The 12365-nt window shown below is 41.1% G+C and overlaps 1 protein-coding gene across 1 annotated transcript in view; it reads right to left on the bottom strand.

The window, feature by feature from the left end:
* Positions 1-12365, bottom strand: part of abcc3 (ATP-binding cassette, sub-family C (CFTR/MRP), member 3) — a 64319-nt gene that overhangs the window by 11245 nt on the left and 40709 nt on the right. The window contains exons 9-21 of the mRNA XM_017310712.1: positions 12090-12096; positions 11761-12009; positions 10775-10921; positions 10145-10229; positions 9871-9937; positions 9656-9782; positions 8210-8386; positions 5597-5764; positions 5133-5316; positions 4931-5039; positions 4666-4816; positions 3416-3623; positions 2746-3056 (exon numbers count right to left, since the gene is read on the bottom strand). Coding sequence (XP_017166201.1) covers positions 2746-3056; positions 3416-3623; positions 4666-4816; positions 4931-5039; positions 5133-5316; positions 5597-5764; positions 8210-8386; positions 9656-9782; positions 9871-9937; positions 10145-10229; positions 10775-10921; positions 11761-12009; positions 12090-12096 — 1990 coding nt within the window. The remainder of the gene's footprint in view (positions 1-2745; positions 3057-3415; positions 3624-4665; positions 4817-4930; positions 5040-5132; positions 5317-5596; positions 5765-8209; positions 8387-9655; positions 9783-9870; positions 9938-10144; positions 10230-10774; positions 10922-11760; positions 12010-12089; positions 12097-12365) is intronic.

Genomic DNA, 12365 nt, shown 5'->3' with positions numbered 1-12365 from the left:
TAAATTCTGCTACTAGCTAACGCGCTACCGCTCTAACCTTCAAAGCTACTACACGTGAAGCTGCTACGACTACAAACTAGCAAAAACAAATCAAACCACAGCTGATCTAAAACACTAYAGCGGCAACGATTACTKYCTCAAACACACAGTAGTCTATAAACACCACACTCGTTCRGCAACACTCACACCCATGCATGTTGTATTCATGAGTTAGCACACTTGTTTCCTATTTACCTGAACCCACCAATAGAACACCATTAACGGGGCTATGACTATGAGGAACATTGGGGTGAGGGCAGAGCATATGAGCAGCACATTCAGTGTGTACCAAAAAGTGCGCATCCATATGTCAATATTATCGGGGATGTGGGAGTCTATAGCATCCACGTCTTTGCTGAAGCGGTTCAGTAACCGCCCAGTCGGGGTGCTCTCGAAGAAGGCCTGMGGGGCTCGCAGGACCCCCTGCAGCATGTTGCGGTGTGTGAGCTTGGCAGCCCGCAGCATACAGTAGGCCCGGCACAAGAGGCAGTTAATCAAAATGAGCACACCTGCGAGAAGGGGGAGGGAGGGGAGGACAACACAACAACACCTGTGTTAAATAGTTAAGGATCTGCTCCAACTGTCTGCCGCACACAAGTTCAASTTTCTCAGATCAACAGAAAACTATTAACACCTGATGAAGTGAGAAAAAAAAAAAAAAAGAGTTAAATCTGTATTTTTATTTTTAATTTGGCACAGTACGTTTTGCTCTGTGGAAAAGTGGCATTCTTCACCGTTCTGAGGGATTTCTGTGCCTGCAGAAAACTTGTGACAAAGAATATCAGCTATTTCAGTAAATCAGTTTGGCTTGTTGATTGTGAATAAAGTGATGAGTGCAGGCAGTGGTTAACTGAGGCAGAAACACTTTATAATCCACCTGCTCACAGGTATCTTTACAAATTACATAACTAATCCAACATTAAACCAATGTAATAATATGTGTGAATTATTAAAAAGAGTGTAACGCAAAAGACCAGACATTGTTTTACTGAGAAAACATAAAATCTAAATTTTGGCCTAGTGCAAACATCCTAGTACACTTGAAAGAAAAGAAAACTTACAAATAACTCRGAGAAAGAAACTGATGCCATCCAGGCAGCTGTGTACTGCAGGTAACATACTGACTGGTTAAAAGCACTCCGCAGAACCCCACTTTCGAAAAATATAAACTACTAGGAATTGACTATGACCCTAAAACAAATTAAAATATGTATATCTAAAATTCATAGCATATGCAATGAAATACAGTGCTTTATTATACATCCTTCTTAAACCTTCTTAAAATGTTGTATATCTTGTTATATTACAAAGTAACATTTTTTTTATTAGGATTTTTTTTATCATTAGCATAAAGTACAAAATATTTGGGTAGTAGAATAAAATTGATAAAGTTTTTTTGACTTTGAAAACTATACGGCATCTGTAAGTGTCAATTTTCAGGTTTTGCCACAGGTTTACAGCTGGATTAAACTCTGGACTTTAACTGGGCCAGTCTAATACTTGATATACTTTTATCTAACCAAGTAGCACAATTATTAAAGTAGCACAACTATGTTAAACTACCTAAAACTTTAAAATAAACACATTGAAATTTAACGGCACGAAATGTGACAAATTGGAGGTGTATGAAAACGTTTGCAAACCATTGTAAAATCCAAAGCAGTACGGGTCTTATTGTGTGTTTTTGTTGTGTTTATATTGATTTAAAAAAAAAAGTGAACTCTGATAGTGTGCACATCAAGCCTTTGTTTCTAATCAAAACAAATCTTTAAAAATGTGGCTGGCCTTGTCTAAAAACGAAACCGCTTACAAAATCTTTCAAAACATTGATGCACTGTGGTCTGAAAGGAGGGAAATGAGAGGAACTCTCATCAACCCAGAACAGCTGTTATTACGCCACGGGAGATCTAAGGTGCTCTAGGTTTCCATGGCCATAACCTAAACATTGAAGAGATCGTGAGAATATCACTGATGCAGCAGTGATAACCAACATGGACACCCTAATAGTAGAAAGAGTGGCCTACTTTAAATTAGGCTGAGATGCATCATCACGGATCCACTAGAGGGCAGTGATGAGCTATTTAGGACACATTTAGGATACTTTGACAATGTCTTTTACCCTTAGAACAGGGGTGTGCAACTCCAGGCCTTGAGGGCCGGTCTACTGCAACTTTTAGATGCATCTCTACTTCAATACACCTGAGTCAAACAATGAGGTCATTAGCAGGACTCTGGAGAACTTGACTGCACTGAGGAGGTGATTCAGCTACTGGATCCAGGTGTGTTGGACCAGGGAGACATCTAAGAGTTGCAGGACACCGGCCCTCAAAGACCAGGATTGCCCACCCCTTCCTTAGAAGGATTATGAGACATGTGTGTGTTGTGTGCGTGTGTGTGTGCGTGTGTATGTGAAGGGTGTGTGTGTGGCAGCACGCTGCAGGTTGGACAGAAGTGTATTGGCTGCAGGGAGAGAGCAAAGTAAATCCAGTAGCAAAGAGGAGTAAAATCAGCAGCAGCACGAGGCGCTCATCATCGACATCACATGCTAAGGGAAACAAAAGCCGTAACTGGAAGGTTAAGAGATTTGCCGCGCCAAACATGCAGGCCGCATGCCACTCCAGGAGGAGGAAGAGTCAGACATGAGCGAAGAGGAGGACAGAACGCTTTTAYGGCACAGCGGACGGAGGATCGCCTGCCCTAGAGTACCTGGACAAAGACGTAAATGAAAGCCAGGGGGGCAATGACGACGGCGAAAATGGGCGTGCTGCTAATGATAACAATCATGGTGGAGAGGGAAACGAAGAAGGTCCCGAGGAACATGAGCACGGTGGACGGCAGCGCCTCGTCGATCACATAGATGTCCTTGGAGAAGCGGTTGATGATGCGTCCTATGGGAGTGGTGTCAAAGAAAGACTGGGGTGTGTGAAGTTTGTTGTCGAGCAGGTTAGCGTGCAGCTTCTTGGCTGCGCCGATGTTCCCCATGGCTAGAGTGAAGGAAGAGATCATGACCAGGATACCTGGGAGGGGGTTGAACCACASGAGAGGGAGAAGGAATGAAGGTGCAAGGTGGAGACACTGGTAGGTCGCRCTAGGAGAGGAGGAGCGGGAAACACCAGGCTTCAGATCCACAGTCTCCTCCGTGCAAAAACTGCTTTCTGTCAGCATAATGAAATCTCTCTGCACAAGAAAAACAACAAACTACCTGCAAATCAAACCATATTAAATTAATTTTCCAGCACCAAGAAGCTGTGTGGGTGGAAGTGACAAGCCGTAGCATGAACTCAGAGTATCTATGCTCAGTTTCAAGACAAATAATGAGAAAAGACAAGTTTAACTTTTTAAAAGATGCTTCGAAAGTCAGTGTCTGGTTTCTTACCTTGTGTAATGCCCAGCGCTGCGTACACCCCCACCCTCATGTTAACGTTTTCCTTGGTCTGATTCGTCAAYGAGTCACTGGTCCACTGGCTGAGCCAGATGTTGGCGCCGATGGCGGCGGCGCTCTGGCAGCCGTAGAGCAAGCAAATGATCACCGACAGCACTAGTCCCACTGCCTTCGCATACTCCAGGAACACTTTGGTTTTTACCTGTGTCAAATTCACAAATGTCAGCAGMAAGATGGTTTTATCTGCAGGTTTAACTAATTCAAGTTTAATACCTTTTAAGAYCTTTATGAAAAATTTTTAGACCTGTATCGGAAAGGAATTGTACAAAAGTGTCATATTTTCTGATGYTCTCTACAGTCGTTACCCCCGTAGTTCCGAATGAACCTAGCCTCGTATGGGATGGCGACAGAAGACGAATGCTGTCCAGCCAACTGGTGATAAATTTGAACTTCCCCATGATAGACGCAAAAAACCTTAGCTAGGTGTCCAGCTACGTAACAAGAGTATATTAGCAGCTTGTCACCGGTGGGGCAACCTCCTTAAGTCACAGAATGCAATAAAGCAACTCAAACTTTGGCTGAGAGAAAAGTCCTGCGAGAAAAAAAAGTATTTAGCTAGCTAGCTAAATGTTAGCATGTTTTCTTTTCTTTTGTTTAAAGATTCAATTATTTGGCTTGTTATATTTTAATGATGTCCTTGTTAAAAATTTGAAGAGAAAACATTGTGCTTCATAAATTTAGTHCTACGCTTTGAATGTCATAACATTTAGTGACTAGTGTTTCAGCTGCTCTCTGCTCAGCTTTTCCCTATGGCTGTCTGGCTCACAGARCAGAGAACAGGTMCCGTCATCATGAAGGCTAAAAAACTGTTTTTATAGGAACTTGATGACTTGTAAATTATTACAAGCGCTACCTGGATAAAGGCAAACATCTATACAGACTGATCAAGTAAATTGCATTGAACTGCCTGATGGGGTGAGTTAGACATGAAGTTAGGAACTTYAGGGATCAWGGATATCTCYAATGTAAAAGGCGAAACATCTATTCATTTTTTAATTAACCAGCTTTTTACACAGAAWAGTATAGAAACAAAAGCCRATGACCAAATTGCTTAAAAAATCTATAACAGATTTGTTTTTGAAGTTAAATATTAGTGACTTTAAAAGAAAAACTTTCACTTTAAAAGAATTGATGCAGTCCAAAGCTAGGAAAAAAAAAACCAGAACAGAGTGTTCTCAACTGACCCGGCCCGTTTCTGTCGTCTCCGCCTGGATGAGTTTCTGGACCTCCTGGGGTTTCTTCTTCTCCTGAGCCTCTTGGTGCTTCTTCTGGCTCTGTCTCCTGACTGAGCGGCACCGGAAGTTCTCGCTGTCTCCTGACAGGATGCTGATCTGTCTGAAAACCAGAGAGCAGCCAACGGATTTAAGTCAGTGGACATAAAAACAGAAAGGCTGTCTGATTCCAGTAGGATGCAGTTATGGAGGCTTTGCTACTTCTAATTTCTCACACCTCATAAAACTTTTCTTTGCCTCATTAACCGTAGGTTCGTTGTCCACCATGTCCGTGTGGTGGTTGCTAAGGACGTCGTCGGGGAACAACTCGTCGTCTATTAACTCCTCTGGGAAAACAGAAAGAGACAGTGTGAAACCAGCAAACTCAGCCGTTAAAGTCAGAAGGGATTGACGGGAAGAGGGAGAAAGTGTTGCTCAACCGGTGGCCTCGTCCTCCTCCACGATGTCTTCCAGAGCGTAGTTCCTGAGGAACTCCGCGAAGGCCCCGTTCTGCTTAAGCAGCTCCTGGTAAGAGCCCATCTCCGACACCCGGCCCTCCACCATCACCACAATGTTGTCMACCTGCGGCAGGTAGCTGATGCCGTGYGTCACCAGGACGCGAGTCTTGGAACCAAACAAAGGAACTGAATCAATACCAATAAAAGAAACCCCAACGGACACACCTTTTATTTACAAGCCCAAGTTCAGAGAAGCTTTCCACACAGATTCCCTTTGAAAACAGGCTCTTATCAAAGGCCAAGGATTTTGTTTACGAGCAGAATGAGTAATTTACTGATAAAAACCRATACGGCTTCCTCACTGGGAGAGTGATAGGATCCAACTTCCTCTCCCGAAYGCTGCGGTGGTTCCAGTACCTGTGTGGATTGTCAGAGAGTTTCCTCACCTTGCCTTTCAGCACGCCCTCAGGGCCGATGAGATTGTCAAAGATGTGCTTGGACACGTGGGCGTCCACGGCGGACAGCGGGTCGTCCAGGAGGTAGACCTCGGCGTCGCTGTACAGAGCTCGAGCCAGGCTGACCCTCTGCCTCTGACCGCCRGAGAGGTTGATGCCCTGCAGAGAGACAGGATGGTGTCATCTTCTGTCGTCAAAGATGTTTTATTTTCTGTTTTGTATGTCATCAAATCAGAAACCAAAAAATTTTTAAGACTTCCTCTAAGGAAGTGCTGCAAATGTGTTCATGCAAACRAGAGASTTATATGGTCACCCTAAWGACAAAATTTAATCGATAGTGATGTATGACCCTAATCATAAATCATATCTTTCCACACTTATGCGTGGAAAGATACCTCTGAAGGAAAACAACAGTTTAACTGTTTTACTGCATTAATTATGGTAGCACGAGAGAATATATGATCTTCTTAAGAGAAGATCAACACTGATCTTCTCAGTGYTCAGTGTTGATTCAACAACAGGAAAAAGACTGAACCAAAGTTGCATTCATAATGATGCGAGGACAAATTCTGGAAAGGGATTGATGTTAGGGGTTGTCTTTCACGTTAACTGCAGAAAGCCAAAAGTTAAATTTGAGTAGCCTCGCATAGGCCTGTTTAGTCCCTATCACATATTCTTAAGAAATTAATTTACAAATGAGGAACATTTGTTACAGCAAGTGTTACAGAAAAAGATCTATGAGTTTAAAATTTAAGCGACTGTTTTCGGAACGGATGAAGGAAATTACAAACTCATAGTCAGCACTGACTAGTCGTGCTAAATAATGCAGTAAAACAGTTAAACTGTTGTTTTCCTTCAGAGGTATCTGTCCACGCGTAAGCATGRTAGCTGTGGTGAGCAGGGGCAGGGGTCGCTCCCCTCCCCTCCACGCTGTGCAACAGGAAGACAGTTTGTCTAATGTAGGCCTGTTTACTGCCAGTCACATATTCTTAAGAAGTACATGTACAAATGAGGAACATTTAAAGTTTAGCTCTTATAGATTCAGGGTTTTTTTGTTGTTGTTGTGGTTGATTGAATGAAGGAAATCACAAACGCTACTTAAAATGTGTTGTACTTTAATTCTCTAACACTGAGCACCAGTGCCATCGAGCCTCCCCTTTGTGAATGTGTTGTACTTTAAATCATTCACAAACAGATGTCCTGTGCTGGGTTTAAATTGTACCTACCAGAGAGAAATGTTTTATTGCTGATACCYGTCTCTGTTTCTATTGGCTAATTCATAGAGGCGGTGGGAAAAAGTTTACCAAAGATGGGAATGTTTATTTTTATATATTAACAGATGTAATGGCTGGGTTTAAATTGTACCTACCAGAGAGAAACGTTATATTGCTGATACCTGTCTCTGTTGGTTACTACATAGAGGCGGGAAAAAGTTTACCAAAGATGGGAATGTTTATTTTTAGTTATTAACAGGTGTGAAAGGAATGCTTATGTATGCACTTATGTATTTTTAGATTAACAGGTGTTGGGGGGCAATTAATGATTAGGGTCATAAATCACTATCGATTAAATTTTGTCATGAGGGTGRCCATATAACTCTCTCACATGGGATTTTACGAAGTGTAATGAAAATTGTGATGCTATTGGTACTTAGAGATGAACATTTCAACTCTTTTTCTTAAATACCTCACTCAGATTAGAAGTATTCAGAAACYTTTACTCTTCTAAATAAAACCCAATGTAACCATTTGTCTTAAAGACATTATCTAATTAATAGATGTTTATTGAAGAGTTTAAAGAGAAACACTACCTTACGAAGCMATAGGACTTTTCAATTTGCTTCAAGTTACGTAGGAAAAATGATTGAATGTTTCGGTCAACATGCATAAACTTGAACACATGGTGGCGGCGGCATCATGGTATGGGGAAGCAGGGACAAACCAGCAAATCTGAAATATTTTAACGCTTCATGAACCAAGTTTCAAATCTGCCTGGATATTTTTGCTTTTTTTAATAGTACACAGTTCTTATGAATGTCATATGAGTAAATATATTTGCCCATTTATCCATAACAACTCAAATGTTCAATATCTAGCAAGTTATTTACGCAATTTTACCATCTATTAAAATATGGTAAAAAAGATTTCCCCTGCTAAGGCGGGGTTTCACAATATTGAGTGAAACCCGATATTGTCTGGAAAGTGCAACWTTTCCCCTTTCAGAAATCGTTGAAAGTTTTCAGATAGAGCAAAGTGTGGCGCAATTACAGTTCTGCAAATGTGGCTGGATTACTAGCGCTCAGTTTGGTCTGGAAGGGTTAACAAAACAGGACAATCCAGGAAGAAAACCCGTTGGAGACCGCAGAAGGCTTACAGTGGAAGAGTTTGCAAAATGTTTTATGGCCAAGTCAAAGTCCAGACCTTCCTTCAGTTGAGTATTCACACCACACTTTTCAGAACTTATTTCAGTGTTTGAAAATTATGCATACTCTTCTTTCCACTTCCCAACTACACACTGCTATGTGTTGGTCAACCACAWATACCTCCTGAATGCAGAAACATTCAGCAGGTAGGAATACTTTTTTCTTATTTGTTGCTTTTCTACCTTTTCTCCGATCTCTGTCATGTCTCCTCCGGGCAGCACTTCCAGATCTGGCGTCAAGGCGCAGGCGTCCAGAACACGGCGGTATTTGGACTCGTTGAAGCTCTTCCCAAACAGGATGTTGTCCCGCAGGGTGGCATTTTGTATCCACGCCTGCTGGGGAACGTAAGCCACCGACCCCTGAGAACAGAGTCAGATTTCTGTTAGTTCTCCCAGTTTTTTTGTGTCCAGTGTATGAAATGTTCACATTCTGGTTGTTAGGGATTCCAGCTGGCTGCACAAAATAAATCAAGCACTTGAAACCTGACACTATATAGCCTTAACCCCGACAATTTACGATCTACAAAGTGACGACCTGGAGTAGCTGCTGAACATCAAAGCTGAACTCATTTTTATTTATTTATTTATTTTTATCKGTCTAATTATTTTTTTAATCCAAGGTATAGCTGTCAAAAATGCTGATCTTTTAGAAAACATTGAACTTCAGCTAAAAAAAAAAATACAGATTTTTATAGAGTTTGCTTTTTTTTTTAATCATATTTCACTGCTTCAGATCATTAAATACATTTCAGGAAAAAACAAAGAACYTGAGCAAACAGAAATGTAACAAGTGATAATTTTATTCATTAAGGGCGAAAATATAATTGGACCATGAATTATAGCCAATAACCACATCTGGGCACAAGTACTGACTGATTTTAGAATAAAGAAAACACTTAATTAAAACCTCTTTAACGCAGGTCTGGGCTGTATGTATAAAAGAAATTGCTAAATACTTTGAAAAATATAGTTGTCAAAGTATTTTCCGATAATTGGGAAAATATTACTGCAATATTAAACAGTTGAAATAGGATTGCTGAAAAAGTATCTGTTGGAAAAATATGTTGGTCATCATTTTTATAACCCCATATTTATTTATTGAATCATTACATTTATAGTATTTGTTTTACTTAGCATCTTATTATATTCATAGACTCAAAGAATCATTTATTACTTGCATTTGTTTAGGTTTATCATGTACTAATTTTTTATTTTTTTTTTACGTTCTGCTCTCCGATTCGATCCGTCTCCGATTCGATTCCGTCTTGAACGTTCCTAATATTAATTTTTATAACAGAATCCTTGTTTTAAAAATTCCTGCACAAAAACCTATTCAAACTTGAAATTAAGTGTTGATTTTGAAAAGTTTGCACAATAATGCAACTGTAATCTGTGAGAAAGTATGAAAGATTTCATCAGTGGCGTAAAATGTTTACTTTTAAATAATTCTTGTGGTCACAGAAATCGTTAAAGTCTTTTGTTTCAGTCAAACAGAAACTCTTCAGTTTTTACAACAGTGAGTCACATGTTCAACCCTTGTTGGGAAACGTTGCGGTAGGTTCATCCGCAGTCTCGTAAAAAAAGGGAGACGCTACATTACAGGGAAAGTAATTCTCGGTGAAGTCGTACCCGAACAGAAACTTCGCCTTCCACTTTCTCCATGTCGCCCAGCAGCGCAGAGATCAGCGAGGACTTCCCGCAGCCAACGTGACCCACCACTGCTACCAGGGAGCCCTGGGGCACCATCACGTTGATGCTAGCAACACACAGCAAACATGTCACAGTTAGAGGAGTAGAAACACAGGACTTGTGAATGGACGTATCTGTGGCTGAGCGTGGCGTACTTGTCCAGAACAGGTTCATCTTCTTTGGCCCACGTGAATTTCCCGTTGACTACAGAGACGGCGAGCTCTGTTGAGTAACAAYGGGATAAAAGACTTTCTTTTCAACAGCGTTCAACTGATGACAGATGAGAAAGCTTGAGTCATGTCACTGCTCTTTAAATCTAGAGACATTGGGTGAAAGGCAAGGCGACTTTGCAGAAGGATTTCCCTTTTGGAAGAAGTCAAAACAAACCCTGACAACGCCCTTTAGGTAGGGATTGAGCTTTGCTTTTACCTGAGCTGGTCTTTCTGTCCACGGAGTCTGGGTCCAACTCATCATGACTCAGGAAATTTTGGATGCGCTTCAGYGACACGCTCGCCTGAGTAGCAGAAGAGAGACGTAAAGCTGCAGAAGAAAACGACGCAGGGAAGAAGAGGAAGAGAAGAAGAGGGGGAGGAAAGGACACCTGTACGAGACTGCTGATCACTTGGGGGAGCATGTTCAGAGGAAATCGAAGGATGTTGAAAAGGGAGAGCGACACAAAGGCCTTCTCTGCGTCCAGAACGTTCTTCTCATCCACAGTGACGAACACGGCAAACGTCGTCAAGGCAACCTGGGTGAAGCAGCAAAACGTCAAGGCCTATTATTGCACTATKGTAATGCAGCAGTTAGCATCATGTAAGCACATTATTTTACTYGTTTCAGAAAACAAAAAAACAAGTGCTTAAGGCATTAGTTTCTGCTTACATTCAAAGATGACATGGGGCTCCTCAGGGCTACATTTTCGGTTATCTTTATTCAGTCTCTATTAGCTGTCCTATATTANGACACGCTCGCCTGAGTAGCAGAAGAGAGACGTAAAGCTGCAGAAGAAAACGACGCAGGGAAGAAGAGGAAGAGAAGAAGAGGGGGAGGAAAGGACACCTGTACGAGACTGCTGATCACTTGGGGGAGCATGTTCAGAGGAAATCGAAGGATGTTGAAAAGGGAGAGCGACACAAAGGCCTTCTCTGCGTCCAGAACGTTCTTCTCATCCACAGTGACGAACACGGCAAACGTCGTCAAGGCAACCTGGGTGAAGCAGCAAAACGTCAAGGCCTATTATTGCACTATKGTAATGCAGCAGTTAGCATCATGTAAGCACATTATTTTACTYGTTTCAGAAAACAAAAAAACAAGTGCTTAAGGCATTAGTTTCTGCTTACATTCAAAGATGACATGGGGCTCCTCAGGGCTACATTTTCGGTTATCTTTATTCAGTCTCTATTAGCTGTCCYATATTATATAGTATATCTCCTGCCATACATATACTGGATTAATAAGGATTCCCTGTATTATGTGGCATGCTAAATGTCATTTGTATCCTGTGAAAATGTAATTTGTTTCATATTTCTAATTGGAAAACTTGAAGAGGGAATAAATTAAAGGGAAGTATCTGCTTTTAAGACATACTGGAAAGAATATACGTCAGAAAACAGGTATTTTAAAATAACTATATAATAAAACCAAAACTGACCAAAGTACTRATGCATCCAGAACCAGCTCTCTCTCTGATTAAAAATGCCTAAGTAGTCTAAACCAGTTTAACTTGAATTCTATATATCAAATCTCCTATTTAAGATACTTGTGACATTTTTGGGGGCTCTTCTAGGATTTGGACCATCATCAGCTACTAAATTCTTTAACTATACAACATTATCAAGATGCAGCAACTTTGTAAAGGTTCAAAAGCACAATTATAACAAAGATAAGTGACGACAGTCTCCTGCTAAAACAAACTGAAGAGGAAGGAGTTTCAGAAACGACATAAAAATTATTGACATTTTCGTCAAAGTTAAAAAAGAGCAATGTGGTCTTTTCATTCTTTTCACTTCTTACTATTAGTAAACAGTCAAACATTAAGAGCTTACAAGGAAAGGGGCACTGGTCCAGGCCATGGTGGAGAGTGCTCCCAGGTAGGCTGTTTTTCTGAGGACGATGAGCTCCTTCTGCCGRATAGCCAGGACCTTTTCTTTGAAGGAGTTCTCCCAGGCGTACAGCTTGAGGACTTTGATGCCATTAAGGATCTCATTCATCAGCTTGATACGAGCGTCCTTGTGCTGCATCTGCTCCACCTGAGGATGACAAAACGGCATTGTTTTTATTGTGGATGTACATACCTAGAAATAGCCACTATACATAAAAAGCTAACAAGCTACCTTCAAATTTAAGGCAGATTTTAGAGGATTCAATGACACACGGCAAGACTGTACATGTGATTTAGATGTACGATGCAGAAACCAACCGGTTGGAAACTCAAAAATMCATATTGACCATAAAAAAGTGCTGCCATGTTCAACTTCTTTGGCACAGAATGAGGGAAACAATTTTCAAGTAATTTTCTCTATCAGCCAGGTTTTGAAATTAGAGGAATRAKAACTATAAAAGGCTTTTAAAGGGAGACTGCATCTTCTTCGACCCAGACGTGTCATTTGGGCCACAGGAGAGTGAGACTTTGATCAGATAACAGGAAGGC

The sequence above is a fragment of the Poecilia reticulata genome, linkage group LG19 (assembly GCF_000633615.1).
Source record: "Poecilia reticulata strain Guanapo linkage group LG19, Guppy_female_1.0+MT, whole genome shotgun sequence".
NCBI lineage: Eukaryota > Metazoa > Chordata > Actinopteri > Cyprinodontiformes > Poeciliidae > Poecilia > Poecilia reticulata.
Note: the sequence above shows the minus strand (reverse complement) of the source record. Positions and strands in the feature narration are given on the sequence as shown.